This window comes from Haematobia irritans, chromosome 1 (assembly GCF_050003625.1).
Source record: "Haematobia irritans isolate KBUSLIRL chromosome 1, ASM5000362v1, whole genome shotgun sequence".
Lineage (NCBI taxonomy): Eukaryota > Metazoa > Arthropoda > Insecta > Diptera > Muscidae > Haematobia > Haematobia irritans.
Window position 1 is genome coordinate 262798928 of NC_134397.1, and position 14750 is coordinate 262813677.

Below are 14750 nucleotides of genomic sequence, written 5' to 3' on the forward strand. Positions count from 1 at the left end.
TGTGGATATTTAAGATTTTTCGCGCCTCATATGTTTGTTATTTTCCATGACACTCTAAAAAACTGTAATTTGACGTATTTGATACAAATGTTCTAGAAAAATCTGAAGTGAATGTATATCTGTGGCTTATCCTACAAAATTTATAGATGTAAAGTAAAATGCAAATTAAATTGTTTATCAACGTTTTCTAAACTTTTTATGTTAATCGTGTCTATTTAATGATGATATTCATATCAGTAATGCATCAGAATAAGTGTTTGTATATTTGAAAACGTGCTAGATAAGATTATTTTATTTAAAAAAAAAATAAAACTACAATATTCTATCTCTATCGATTCAATTCAATCAAAGTGTACGTATAATGAGTCATCAATAGTTGATCTATATTTCTTCAATTAGTATTTTAACCTGGCTAGATGATTTTCCAATTGATGGTCCAGGGATCCTTAATGAAGGTATTATCTCAGATTTTTCATTTGGCTTTATTTGTCCATTTTCCAATTTCTTTGAATTATTTTCAGAACATTTGCGTGAATTTTTCTGCTCTGATTTTGTTGTCGAAATTGTCTGTAGTTTACCCAAAGTTTCAGCCGCTTTTATGATTTTATTCTTGACAATACGATTTGGTTTAATCAATTCGGCCAAATCATAATTTTTTTTCGAATTACTTTCATTGCTAGATGCCTTAGATGAAACGTTCGTGGTGATGGTTGTTGTCTTGGCTTTAATTTCTTTGATTGTGTTTTGATTTGAGGGAATTTTTTTTACCTCAGAGTCCTTTAAAGATCCTTCATCAATTATCTGAAGACGTGTAGCATTCGGTGGTGGTAAATCTTCGAATTGTTTTCTTAATTCTGTAGTAGCTTTGAGAGCAACAGCATTTTCTGGATCCAATTGCAAAACATTGATATACAGTTGATAGGACTGAAAGTGCACAGAAAAAAAAATGTACAAACATTTTTCCAATTAAAGTCTTAATTCAGTTTTAAAAAGATATTCAATTAAAAATTTTATTTATTAAAAAAAAAAATTTTTAATTGATACAAAAATCAATCATAACAAGTAAGGGAAGTCTAAAGTCGGGCGGGGCCGACTATATTATACCCTGCACCACTTTGTAGATCTAAATTTTCGATACCATATCACATCCGTCAAATGTGTTGGGGGCTACATATAAAGGTTTGTCCCAAATACATACATTTAAATATCACTCGATTTGGACAGAATTTGATAGACTTTTACAAAATCTATAGACTCACAATTTAAGTTGGCTAATGCACTAGGGTGGAACACAATTTTAGTAAAAAAAAATATGAGAAACATTTAAATCTGAAGCAATTTTAAGGAAATTTCGCAAAAGTTTATTTATGATTTATCGCTCGATATATATGTATTAGAAGTTTAGGAAAATTAGAGTCATTTTTACAACTTTTCGACTAAACAGTGGCGATTTAACAAGGAAAATGTTGGTATTTTGACCATTTTTGTCGAAATCAGAAAAACATATATATGGGAGCTATATCTAAATCTGAACCGATTTCAATCAAATTTTGCACACATGACTATATTACTAATTGTACTCCTAGTGGAAAATTTCAACCAAATTGGGCAAAAACTCTGGCTTCTGGGGCCATATAAGCCCATATCGGGCGAAAAATATATATGGAAGCTATATCTAGGTTAGGTTAGGTTAGGTTAACCTAAGCTATATCTAACTCTGAACCGATTTCAATCAAATTTGGCACACATGACTACCAATTGTACTCCTTGTGCAAAATTTCAAGCTAATCGGGATATAACTCTGGCTTCTGGGTCCATATAAGTGCATATCGGGCGAAAGATATATATGGGAGCTATATCTAAATCTGAATAGATTTCAACCAAATTTGGCACGCATAGCTACAATGCTAAATCTATTCCCTGTGCAAAATTTCAACCAAATTGGGCCAAAACTCTGGCTTTTAAGACCATATTAGTCCATATCGGGCGAAAGATATATATGGGAGCTATATCTAAATCTGAACCGATTTCAATAAAATTTTGCTCACTTGACTATACTACTAATTGTACTCCTACCAAATTCGGCCAAAAATCCGGCTTCTGGGGCCATATAAGTCCATTTCGGGCGAAAGATATATGGGCGCCACAGTGTGGCTCAGGGTATAGAAATTAATAGTATCAATTAATATTTTAAATGAACCAATTAATTTTTTAATTGATAATATCATTTCTGTGATTGAAGACATTTCAATTAAAAATTAATTGAATCAATTAATTGTGCAGGGGAAATTTATATGTATAAATTAAATTCGAAAATTTATATATTTTATCACTGATAGATCGTAAAATCATTCTAATGAAAAACTTCATAAAAATTGAGCCTAAGCTACAATTCCAATATTATGGAATATTATATAATGACATTATTCGTGAATATACTGATTTTTCTACTAAATATCAAAACATTTCAAACTATTATCGAACATTTTCATGGCTCTAATGAATAATTGTAGTTACATAGAAAAAATATAACCAAAATATTTCCAATTAAAAAGTTGATTTTCATTTTCAATCAACTTTTTAATTACTATAATAAATTTAATACAAATATTTAAAAACTTTTAAATGACACAATTAATTTTTTTTTTATATTTTTTGCGGGCGGGTTTATTTTCTTAATTGCATTTTTTGTTTTAATTTCATAAAATATTTATTAATTTCATAAAATTTTTACATTTCAATTGCAAATATTTTGGTTATATTGTTTCTCTATGTTGTCTTGGACTAACTATCCTACGTGTATAGTAAATTACCTCTCTTCTTCTGCCATATGCATAGTTTGATTCAGCCAAACGCAAACGTGCCTTCAAATTTGTCGGCTCCAATTTGAGACAAGCCTCACAATCGCTGATGGCTTCATAGAATTTTTTCTGTTTAAAATCTGAAAACATATACCAAACGTCAATGAAAACACACACAATTTTCAAAAAAAATGTTACAGTTGTCATACACACAAAAAAATTTCACGAAAATTTTTCCAATTAAAATTTTAATTGAGTTTTAAAAAATATTCAATTAAAAAAAAAAAACAAAAATCAATCACAAAAATAATAGTATCAATTAATTTTTTAATTGGATCAATTAACTTTTTAATTAAACTTCAATTAATTTTTTAATTGATACTATCATACTATCCGTGATTGAAGACATTTCAATTAAAAATTAATTGGATCAATTAATTTCGTGATTGAATCAGAAAAAAAAAATTTTGTGTGTACATACATGTCACAGCACGATTATTATAAGGTCCAACAGCTTTTTCGGGATACACTTGAATTGCTTTAGTATATTCCGCTAAAGCATTGTCATATTCTTTAGCACGAAAAAATTCATTTCCTCGTAAACGATATCTGTAATAAGATAGAATTGAATTAGTAAATTAGATTAAAAATAAAATTGAAAACAATTAAAAAATTTATTGAAAAAATTGAATTTTTGCAAAATATTATTGCAATAGAAAATTTTTTCAAAATTTTATTTCTATAGAAAATTTTTGTAAAATTTTATTTCTATAGAAAATTGTTGTAAAAATTTAATTCTATAGAAAATTTTTGCTAAATTGTATTTCTATAGAAAGTTTTTGCAAAATTTTATTTCTATAGAAAATTTTGTCAAAAGTCTATTTCTATGGAAAATTTTTGCAAAAATTTTATTTCTATAGAAAATTTTTGTCAAAATATTATTTCTATAGAAAATTTTATCAAAATTTTATTTCTATAGAAAATTTTATCAAAATTTTATTTCTATAGAAAATTTTGTCAAAATTTTATTTCTATAGAACATTTTATCAAAATTTTATTTCTGTACAACATTTTGTCAAAATTTTATTTCTATAGAAAATATTGTAAAAATTGTATTTCCATAAAAAAATAACAGATTGTTAGCATTTTATATCCATCGAAATAGAAAATTTTGTCAAAACTTTATTTCTATAGAAAATTTTTGCTAAATTTTATTTCTATAGAAAAATTTTGTAAAATTTTATTTCTATAGAAAATTGTTGTAAAAATTTAATTCTATAGAAAATTTTTGCAAAATTGTATTTCTATAGAAAGTTTTTGCAAAATTTTATTTCTATAGAAAATTTTGTCAAAAGTCTATTTCAATGGAAATTTTTTGCAAAATTTTATTTCTATAGAAAAATTTTGTCAAAATATTATTTCTATAGAAAATTTTGTCAATTTTATTTCTATAGAAAATTTTGTCAAAATTTTATTTCTATAGAACATTTTATCAATATTTTATTTCTGTACAACATTTTGTCAAAATTTTATTTCTATAGAAAATTTTGTCAAAATTTTATTTCTATAGAAAATTTTGTCAAAATTTTATTTCTGTATAAAATTTTGTCAAAATTTTATTTCTATAGAAAATTTTGTCAAAATTTTATTTCTATAGAAAATTTTGTCAAAATTTCATTTCTGTATAAAATTTTGTCAAAATTTTATTTCTATAGAAAATTTTGTCAAAATTTTATTTCTATAGAAAATTTTGTCAATTTTATTTCTATAGAAAATTTTATCACAATTTTATTTCTATAGAAAATTTTATCAAAATTTTATTTCTATAGAAAATTTTGTCAAAATTTTATTTCTATAGAAAATTTTCTAAAAATTTTATTTCCATAGAAAATTTGTCAAAATTGTATTTCTATAGAAAATTTTGTCAAAATTTTATTTCTATAGAACATTTTGTCACAATTTAATTTCTATAGAAAATTTTGTCAAAATTTTATTTCTATAGAAAATTTTGTCAAAATTGTATTTCGTTTTGTTTTGTTATTGTTGGTTTTGTTCTTTAATCATTGTTGTTGTTTTTTTATCTTTCAGCTTAAAACCATACATTGACTAAATTACAAGTGTAGCTTAACCAACAGAGGAAAAGAATGTTTGTCAAATTTATTTGGGCAAATCCCTATAGACTGCAAAATGGTTGGATGGACGCACGTTTCGGAATTATCACATTCCTCTACTTGCAGCAAAACTATAAACCAATTATCAGAATAAATTCGGGTAGTTCACTAAACCCAAAGTGAACCACACTCGAACCCTCCAAAAAAGGTTTATGATAGTTGGCCTTTGCCTAAATAAATCTTTGTACAAATATTTCCTTTAATTTTTATGAAAAAATTTTCTCAAAATTTTATTTCTATAGAAAATTTTGTCATTTTTATTTCTATAGAAAATTTTGTCAAAATTTTATTTCTATAGAAAATTTTGTAAAAATTTTGTTTCTGTAAATTTCCTAAAAATTTTGTTTTTATAGAGCCTTTTGTCAAAATTTTGTTTCCGTAGACACTTTTATCGAAATTTTATTTCTGTAGAAAATGTTGTCAAAATTTTATTTCCATAGAAAATTATATCAAATTTTAATTTCCATAGAAAATGTTGTCCAAGTTTTATTTCAATAGGAAATTTTGTCAAAATTTTATTTCTATAGAAAATTTTATTTCTGTAGAAAAAATTATTTTAATTTCTATGGAAAATTTTTTAAAAAGAAAAAATTTCTATAGAAAATTTTTCTACCCGTGTAAAAATCGGTGGATCTGATCATATATAATTATATCAAAGTCTATCTAATTATATTTGATCATATATGGTTGCAGATATAATTAGATCTACATAGATATGACACATATTGTGTTATATATGATTAGATATAATGCCAGATCTCAGCATATATATTGTTATATCTAATTATATAAACAATATCTAATAAGATATAAATGTATATATTTATATATGGCATCATATCTAATTGCATCTAGCATATATTAGACCATATCTAATCGTACATGTATGACAATAAATCAAACACTAGTATTGGAAATAGCAAACATTTTTTTTATTTTTCACATTTATATGTCATACAATGTTTTCCATATAATTTCTCAAATTATTTAACAAAGTACTTTAATAGCACATCGGTATCTTTCAAAGTCTTATTTGAGATTTTTCGTAAAAGTAAATTGTTTAAACATACTGCAAGTAAAATCCAATGTTGATAATACTCTTCTGGCAGTATGGAGGAAAGCGTTGGTATTGAGTAAAAAAGTATCCAATAATAAATTTCAGTTGCTTTGATAATATTTAGAATTTCAGGGGGGTTCAACCAGTTCATCCAGTACGCTTCCCGAAGATAAGTTTAAAGATTCTACGTATGTATAAAATAACGCCTTGATTTGAAATCAAAAATCTGTAGATTTTTACCACCATTACTCAAATGATTACGAAAAGTAAAATCTGGAAATTTTTGCTTTCAGTTTCAAGCAATTTTCATACTCAGTGCGCCTTCTATACCCTCAGGAAGTGAAATCGGTTTATATGGAGGCTAAATCCGTTACAATTTCAAGCAAATCAGATGAAACTACGGTTAAAATAAGCCCAAAGAGTTAAATCGGGAGATCAGTCTATATGGGTGCTATGCCAAAAACATGCACCGATACCCACCAAATTCAGCACACCTAATTGTGGTTCCTAAAAACGTACAGAATCTAGACCCAAAATCGGACGGCGGGTTTATAAGGGGGATATATCAATAACTGTACCGATACACAGTATAAAATACGGTTTTTAGAAGCTCAAGACCCCAAATCGGTGGATCGGTTTATATGGGAGCTATATCAAAATATTGACCGATATAGCCCACCTTCGAACTTGGCCTGCTTGCAGAAAAAAACGAATCTGTGCCAAATTTCAGGACAATAGCGCCATTATTGAAGACTGTAACGTGATTACAACAGACATTCTTATATCGTCTTACAATTTCTCCCTGATCAAGAACGGGCAATCGCAAATAAAAAAAATATTAAAAGACGCATATCCTACGTCCAGCGACGAGGTAAGTTGAGTATTTCGGTATTATATTTTTTTTATAAACTTGATGATTTTTCTTTCAGGAAGACGAAATGGTTGTTCTACAAAAAAGAAATCAAAGAGATAGAGGAGCAACTCGCTGCCTTAAAAGAAACCCAGGCATTGCCAGCTGTTGCGGTAGAAGAATCTTCCCAAAGTTATGATGATGATGACGAGCAGCTCCTAGGAAGCAATTTTGATGAAAAGGTAAGGTAACAAGAGCTAGGGTAATAATTGTCAAAAGTATTTTTTGATTTTTGGTTTTCGATCAAAACCTACGTTGTTTTCTTGTCTACTTTTCTGAATCAATGAATTTAGACAAATGAAATGTTTCGCAATGCCCTGGATGATTTCCATTCATAGTTTGACAAGAGTTCATAAAAATATAATGGTCGTCATATACAATTTTTCCTCCGAATTTTCGTTTTGTTTGAAAGAACATATCACATAGGTCATAAAATGATTTTCTTTTCAACATATCCAGGTGTTTAATTTAATTTTTTTTATCTTTTCAGATGATTTGCATAGGCAATAACATATATTGTCGTGCCATCATCCATAATATGGCGTTGGGGACATCACACAAATCGTCCCATGTGGCGCGAAAGCTTCTGGAAGTCTTTTTTAAAATAAACATTCTGGACAACCTCCAAGGTCGCAAGGCTTGGAACGTCAATTAGAGCCAGTTGTTGCCCTTAATTACAGAGCCAGAGAGGCAATTATTGGTAAGTATATACATATACTAAACATACAAATTGGGAGCCCCAATCTAAGAACGATGTCGAGAGAGCAATGTCCCAGCGCCTTGGAGAAATCAAACGCCGCAAATAGTGCTGACTTTACACAATTTAGACTTTTATGTTTTCGTTTTTGTTTTTTTTTTTTATTATTGAATCGTCACAATTTAGTTCCTAATCATCTATGAAATGTATGATGATCTCAGTTTTATCATTATTAATGTAAATCATAATATAGTACATTATATAATATAGTTCGTTTTATTACTTACGGTAATATTATGTGCAACGGGTAGGTTTTTGAATTTGTAGATCAAATTATATATAATTAGATATATTAACATCTAATTATATCAAATTAGATATAATTAGATGTGGGCCAAATTTGAGATCTGGTCAGATCTAATTCCTTTAGAATTAGATCTGATCAGATATTACCATTTTTCGGATCTGACCAGATCTGCCTACATATACCACCATATATAACCAGATATGGCAGGAGATCTAATAATATCTGGTCAGATCTACCAATTTTTACACGCCCGTGTAAAAATTGGGGGATCTGATTTGATATGATTAGATCTGAGCCAAGACATGGCCAGATCTGAGCTGATCCGAAAAATGGTTATATCTGGTCAGATCTAAATGCTATGAAATTGGATCTGATCAGATCTCAAAAATGAGACACATCTAATCAGATCTAATTAGATATAATTGTATATTATTTGATACAATTATATCTTTCGAGATCTTTCAACGCATAAAAGCCCATAATTTGTATATAATGTATAGAACCCATTTATTAGAACGTATGATAGATGTAAATAGAAGAAACTTTTGTTATTTGAAACTTAACAAGTGCAATTTACGCAATTAATAGCAGTAAAACGTATTAAATTAAATTTACAATATAAATATTAAAATCATCTTGACTAATGAGGCTCCATCCACTTCGGCGCCTGCGTCAATAAGCAAAATTGCTTAGAAAACCAAGAAGGTATTGTTGAGAAGCCCCATCCTCAAGGTACGACTGTTTGGTGATGTCCGAGTGGGACATATATTAAAAAGGACGACTTGCTCAGAAATGTTATTGCATAATCAAAATCTACTAAATGTTTTTTAATGTTTGAATTTCTATTATTTAAGCAAACTACTAAGTTTTGGGCTGTACGTCTGTTATTCCAAACCAACAGATTGTTTGCTACTTTAGCAGAAAAACTGCTAAAACAACACTTTTTTGTTTACCGAAAAAACAGCAGTCAGTGTTTCCTATTAACAGCAGTCTTTTTATATGAGTATATTTCAAAATAAAAATTAATTTTGCAATTATCTTTGGATACTAAATAATGCTTTGGATGAAAGGTTAATTATACTCCAAACGCATGGGAACGACAAATACTAAATGGGTCTGTTAATTGCTTCTTTGCGCATTTTCAACAATTTATTTTTATTACACTTTTTGACGTCAACCAGCAGTATCCGATAAAACATTTAAAAACTGGCGCTGATCATATTATATCCATTTCCAAAACTGACTGCTTTAGATTGTTAAAACTATATGACGTGAAGGAGCTCAACCATGTTCTGAAACTCGAAAAACATGTTTGTAAATACTTTAAAATTTATTATGTAAGTCCGTTAAATAAACAAAAGTTGTTTTTCCCATCTGTAACTTTGTGTATATATCTCGAATAGTTTTTTAGACGTATATTTCTAATATTTTTTTAATTTGTTCATGATTGTTTTTAATTATATTTTGGACCGTATTTAAACCCATATATAGTAAGATATGATGTTATATCTACCATATCTTATTAGATATAGTGCTATATACGGTCCTACCCAAGCATATATTATTAGATATGCCAGATATAATTAGATATTATACTATATATGATGAGATCTGCAATTATATCTAACCAGATCTAGCATCATCTGTGCATATCCTGAACTAATATCTGAACAGATCTAATTAGATCCAATTTGATATTATTAGATAGGATTGGATCCTCCAATTTTTACACGGGCGGGTATAGAAAATTTTTTCAATTTTTTTTGCCGTAGAATGTTTTTGCAAAATTTTATTTCAATAGGGAATTTTATTTTTGTAGAAAGTTTTCAAAATTTTATTTCTACAGCAAATTAAAAAAAAATGTATAATAAATTTTGTCAAAATTTTATTTTTATAGAAAATTTTGCCAAAATTTTATTTCTATAGAAAATTTTGCCAAAATTTTATTTCTATAGAAAATTATATCAAATTTTAATTTCCATAGAAAATTTTGTCCAAGTTTTATTTCAACAGGAAATTTTTGTCAAAATTTTATTTCTGTAGAAAAAATTTTCAAAATTGTATTTCTATAAAAAATTTTATCAAAATTTTGTTTCTGTAGATTTCCTAAAAAAATTACTATTATCGAAATTTTATTTCTGTAGAAAATTTTGTCAACATTTTATTTCTGTAGAAAATTATGTCAAATTTTAATTTCTATAAACAATTTTTTAAAAAATTTGTTTCAATAGGAAATTTTGTCAAAATTTTATTTCTATAGAAAATTTTTGCAAATTTTTCTTGCCATAGAATATTTTTGCAAAATTTTATTTCTCTAGAAATTTTTTGCAAAACTTTATTTCTATTTGGAATTTTATTTTTGTAGAAAAAGTTTTCAAAATTTTATTTCTACAGAAAATTTTGCCAAAAACAAAAATTGTATAATAAATCTTGCCAATATTTTATTTTTATAGAAAATTTTGCCAAAATTTTATTTCTATAGAAAATTATATCAAATTTTAATTCCCATAGAAAATTTTGTCCAAGTTTTATTTCAATAGGAAATTTTGTCAAAATTTTATTTCTGTAGAAAAAATTTTCAACATTGTATTTCTATAGAAAATTTTGTCAAAATATTGTTTCTGTAGATTTCCTAAAAAATTTACTATTATCGAAATTTTATTTCTGTAGAAAATTTTGTCAACATTTTATTTCTATAGAAAATTATGTCAAATTTTAATTTCTATAGAATTTTTTTTTTAAATTTGTTTCAATAGGAAATTTTGTCAAAATTTTATTTGTATAGAAAATTTTTGCAATTTTGTTTTGCCGTAGAATATTTTTGCAAAATTTTATTTCTTTAGAAATTTTTTGCAAAACTTTATTCTATAAGGAATTTTATTTTTGTAGAAAAAGTGTTCAATATTTTATTTCTACAGAAAATTTTGTAAAAAAAAAATTGTATAATAAATTTTGTAAAAATTTTATTTCTATAGAAAATTTTGCCAAAATTTTATTTCTATAGAAAATTATATCAAATTTTAATTTCTATAGAAAATTTTGTCCAAGTTTTATTTCAATAGGAAATTTTGTCAAAATTTTATTTCTGTAGAAAAATTTTCATAATTGTATTTCTATAGAAAATTTTGTCAAAATTTTGTTTCTGTAGATTTCCTAAAAAATTTACTATTATCGAAATTTTATTTCTGTAGAAATTTTTGTCAACATTTTATTTCTGTAGAAAATTATGTCAAATTTTAATTTCTATAGAATTTATTTTAAAAAATTTGTTTCAATAGGAAATTTTGTCAAAATATTATTTCTATAGAAAATTTTTGCAATTTTTTTTCTGCCGTAGAATATTTTTGCGAAATTTTATTTCTTTAGAAATTTTTTGCAAAATTTTATTTCTATAGGGAATTTTATTTTTGTAGAAAAAGTTTTCAAACATTTTTTTCTACAGAAAATTTTGTCAAAAAAATTGTATAACTAATTTTGTCAAAATTTTATTTTTATAGAAAATTTTGCCAAAATTTTATTTCTATAGAAAATTATATCAAATTTTAATTTCCATAGAAAATTTTGTCCAAGTTTTATTTCAATAGGAAATTTTGTCAAAATTTTATTTCTGTAGAAAAAATTTTCAAAATTGTATTTCTATAGAAATTTTGTCAAAATTTTGTTTCTGTAGATTTCCTAAAAAATTTACTATTATCGAAATTTTATTTCTGTAGAAAATTTTGTCAACATTTTATTTCTGTAGAAAATTATGTCAAATTTTAATTTCTATAGATTTTTTTTTTAAATTTGTTTCAATAGGAAATTTTGTCAAAATTTTATTTCTATAGAAAATTTTTGCAATTTTTCTTTCTGCCGTAGAATATTTTTGCAAAATTTTATTTCTTTAGAAATTTTTTGGAAAACTTTATTTCTATACACCCAGAGAAGGAATATGATCACCTCAAACATGTTTTAAGAACAAAATGTTATTTTTGGGTGGTGACCATGTAACATGGTTTTCGCAACCATGTTATTTTCTTGGAAATCATGTATCTGATTTCGGCAAGCAGGTTATATTTGACGACAAAATAACATTTTAGTGACAAACATGTTACATGGTCACCATACAAAAATAACATTTTGCTCTTGAAACATGTTTGAGGTGATCATATTCCTTCTCTGCGTGTAGGGAATTTTATTTTTCTAGAAAAAGTTTTCAAAATTTTATTTTTACAGAATATTTTGTCAAAAAAAAAAATTGTATAACTAATTTTGTCAAAATTTTATTTTTATAGAAAATTTTGCCAAAATTTTATTTCTATAGAAAATTTTGCCAAAATTTTATTTCTATGGAAAATTTTGTCAAAATTTTATTTCTATAGACAAATTTTGCAAAATTTTATTTCTATAGACAAATTTTGCCAAATTTTATTTTTGAAGAAAATATTTTCAAAATTTTATTCCTGTAGAAAATGTTGTGAAAATTTTATTTCTATTGAAAAATTTTGTCAAAATTTTACCTACACTCAAGTTATACTTACTCTTCCGATAGCTTCTCTTTCTCAATCTCACTAAGATTGCCTAACATGTCCTTCTCCTTTTCAGATTCCTCTAGAATCTCTTCGATTTTCGGTGTAGATGTAGATTTCCCATATTTTTGCGTATTCAAAAAATTTTTACGTTCCACTTCCTCTTTGATGCGTTCCTCGGCTAATTCGATTCGTAGAATTTCTTCTTCAGCATCGTATTTATCCCATTTACCATAATCAGTGGATTTAATACGTTCTGATTTTTTACTCTCAGTTTCATTATCTGCAACATTAGATCCAGAGGTTGCAGTGCCCTTCTTACCCATTGAAATATGGGCATTTTTACGAACAGGAGGTAACTGGTTTTCAATAACCGTATCTTGACTTAGCTTTTGTAATTTTTTATCTTTACTCTTAATGTCATGATTCCAAGCCTAAACGATAATTATGAAACCTTTATTACTAAGAAGGGTTTTAGACGATGCAATAATTGCATGCAATAATTGCACGCAATTCTTGTTTGTAGGCAAACGGGGTAGAGAAGCAAAGGGGGTAGAAAAAATTTCATGTTTTCCGTTCCTCTTGCAATTTTTTGACATTTCTGAAACTTGAAATTTCAAGCGATTGCATGAAAAATTTCAACGTATAAATGCTGAAGTTTTTAAGAAGCAACTTTAAAAGAGAATACAAAAAATTGCACGCAACCAATTGCATCGTCTAAAACCCCTCTAATACTATACTAGAAAAGCCAGATGTCTTTACTCTTACATATATGGGTTTCCATTCCTCGGGTGGTAATGCTTCATGACCCCGTATTGCTTCTTCCAAACGAAAAAGACGACTTTGTGGTTTCAATTCTCTTAGTTTGTCCTCAGCACATTTGGTTAGATCTGGATAGTAACCCTCTTCACCAGATCTTAGAATATGAACAATTTTCTCCATTTCCTTGGCATCTCTACATTGTCCAATGTATTGGAAATCCAAATGATTGACAGGTATTCCATAACGTTCCAAAAGAGATTTCTTTGTGGTATTCATATTTGTAGTACTTCGTTTTCTTTTGTTGTAAAATTTCTACGATTTCTATTTTTCCAAGAACATTTGAACTTCTAGTTTTTTGTTTGTAAACAAAATTCTCATTACCTTGGTTACCATTTTATAAACACTGAAAAAATTATTGTGGATAGTGTCAAGGAATATTTAGTAAGGTAGTGTTATTATTACAAAAGCAAAAATGTCAGTTGCCATATTGAAACTTTGATTTAAATTTAAAATATATAAAATCTGGAAATTTATTAATGTATGCTTCGAAATACGAGGAAATGTGTTACGGTTCGCAATCAATTATAAGGACCATTTATTTTGATACTTTACTGTCATAAATTTAAAACAAATTGAATATTTCAAAATTTTTGGTATGCAATAATTTTATTTTGAATTTTTATTTGTCGCAATTGTCAATAAAAAATTGGCGTAGTTAGCAGCATTATCGTAAGGGCTCAAATGTGTGCTCATTGTGAAGATACCCCAAAAAGAGAAAAGAGACCAGAAATCAGGGGGTAGTGCTACCATTTTTTTGGAGGGGTTAGCCCTCCACCCAGAGGCCTTTTACGCTTATGATTATATGGGAGAACTTAAATGGTCTTTAAAGAACCCAATGATTTACAGTAGATGTGGGTACGTGACCACGGTTCCCACAATTGGTACACACAAAAAAAAAATTTCTGATTCAATCACGAAATTAATTGATCCAATTAATTTTTAATTGAAATGTCTTCAATCACAGAAATGATAGTATCAATTAAAAAATTATTTGAAGGTCAATTAAAAAGTTAATTGATCCAATTAAAAAATTAATTGATACTATTATTTTTGTGATTGATTTTTGTTTCAATTAAAAAATTTGTTGAATCAATTAAATTTTTAATTGAATATTTTTTAAAACTCAATTAAAATTTTAATTGGAAAAGTTTTCGTGAATTTTTTTTTGTGTGTAGAATTTGACACAAAATGGTAGATTTTTTGTTTACTGTGTGGTAGATTAATAGAATTCTTGATGTTTTGGTAGATTTTGCAGAATATTCCTCTGCAACTAAGAGGTACTTCAGAAATTTTCTATAGAAATAAACTTTGGACAAACGTTTCTATAGAAATAAAATTTCAGAAATTTTTATTTGATTTTTCTATTTAATATGAAATAAAATTTTGACAAAATTTTCTATAGAAATAAAATTTTGAAAGAATTTTCTATAGAAATAAAATTTTTATTGTTGTTTTTGATCTCAGCTTAAAGCCATGC

At 26.6% G+C, this 14750-nt stretch overlaps 1 protein-coding gene across 1 annotated transcript; it reads right to left on the bottom strand.

Annotated features, from left to right (window-relative positions):
- Window positions 1-244: 244 nt before the first annotated feature.
- On the bottom strand, window positions 245-13572 carry Spag1 (Spag1 axonemal dynein assembly factor). Its single transcript, XM_075291876.1, has 5 exons — window positions 13220-13572; window positions 12464-12885; window positions 3283-3410; window positions 2814-2941; window positions 245-924 (listed from the first exon to the last, which is right to left on the bottom strand). The coding sequence occupies exons 1-5, from the start codon at window positions 13487-13489 to the stop codon at window positions 382-384; spliced, it is 1491 nt and encodes a 496-aa protein (XP_075147991.1). The 5' UTR covers window positions 13490-13572; the 3' UTR covers window positions 245-381.
- Window positions 13573-14750: the final 1178 nt, after the last annotated feature.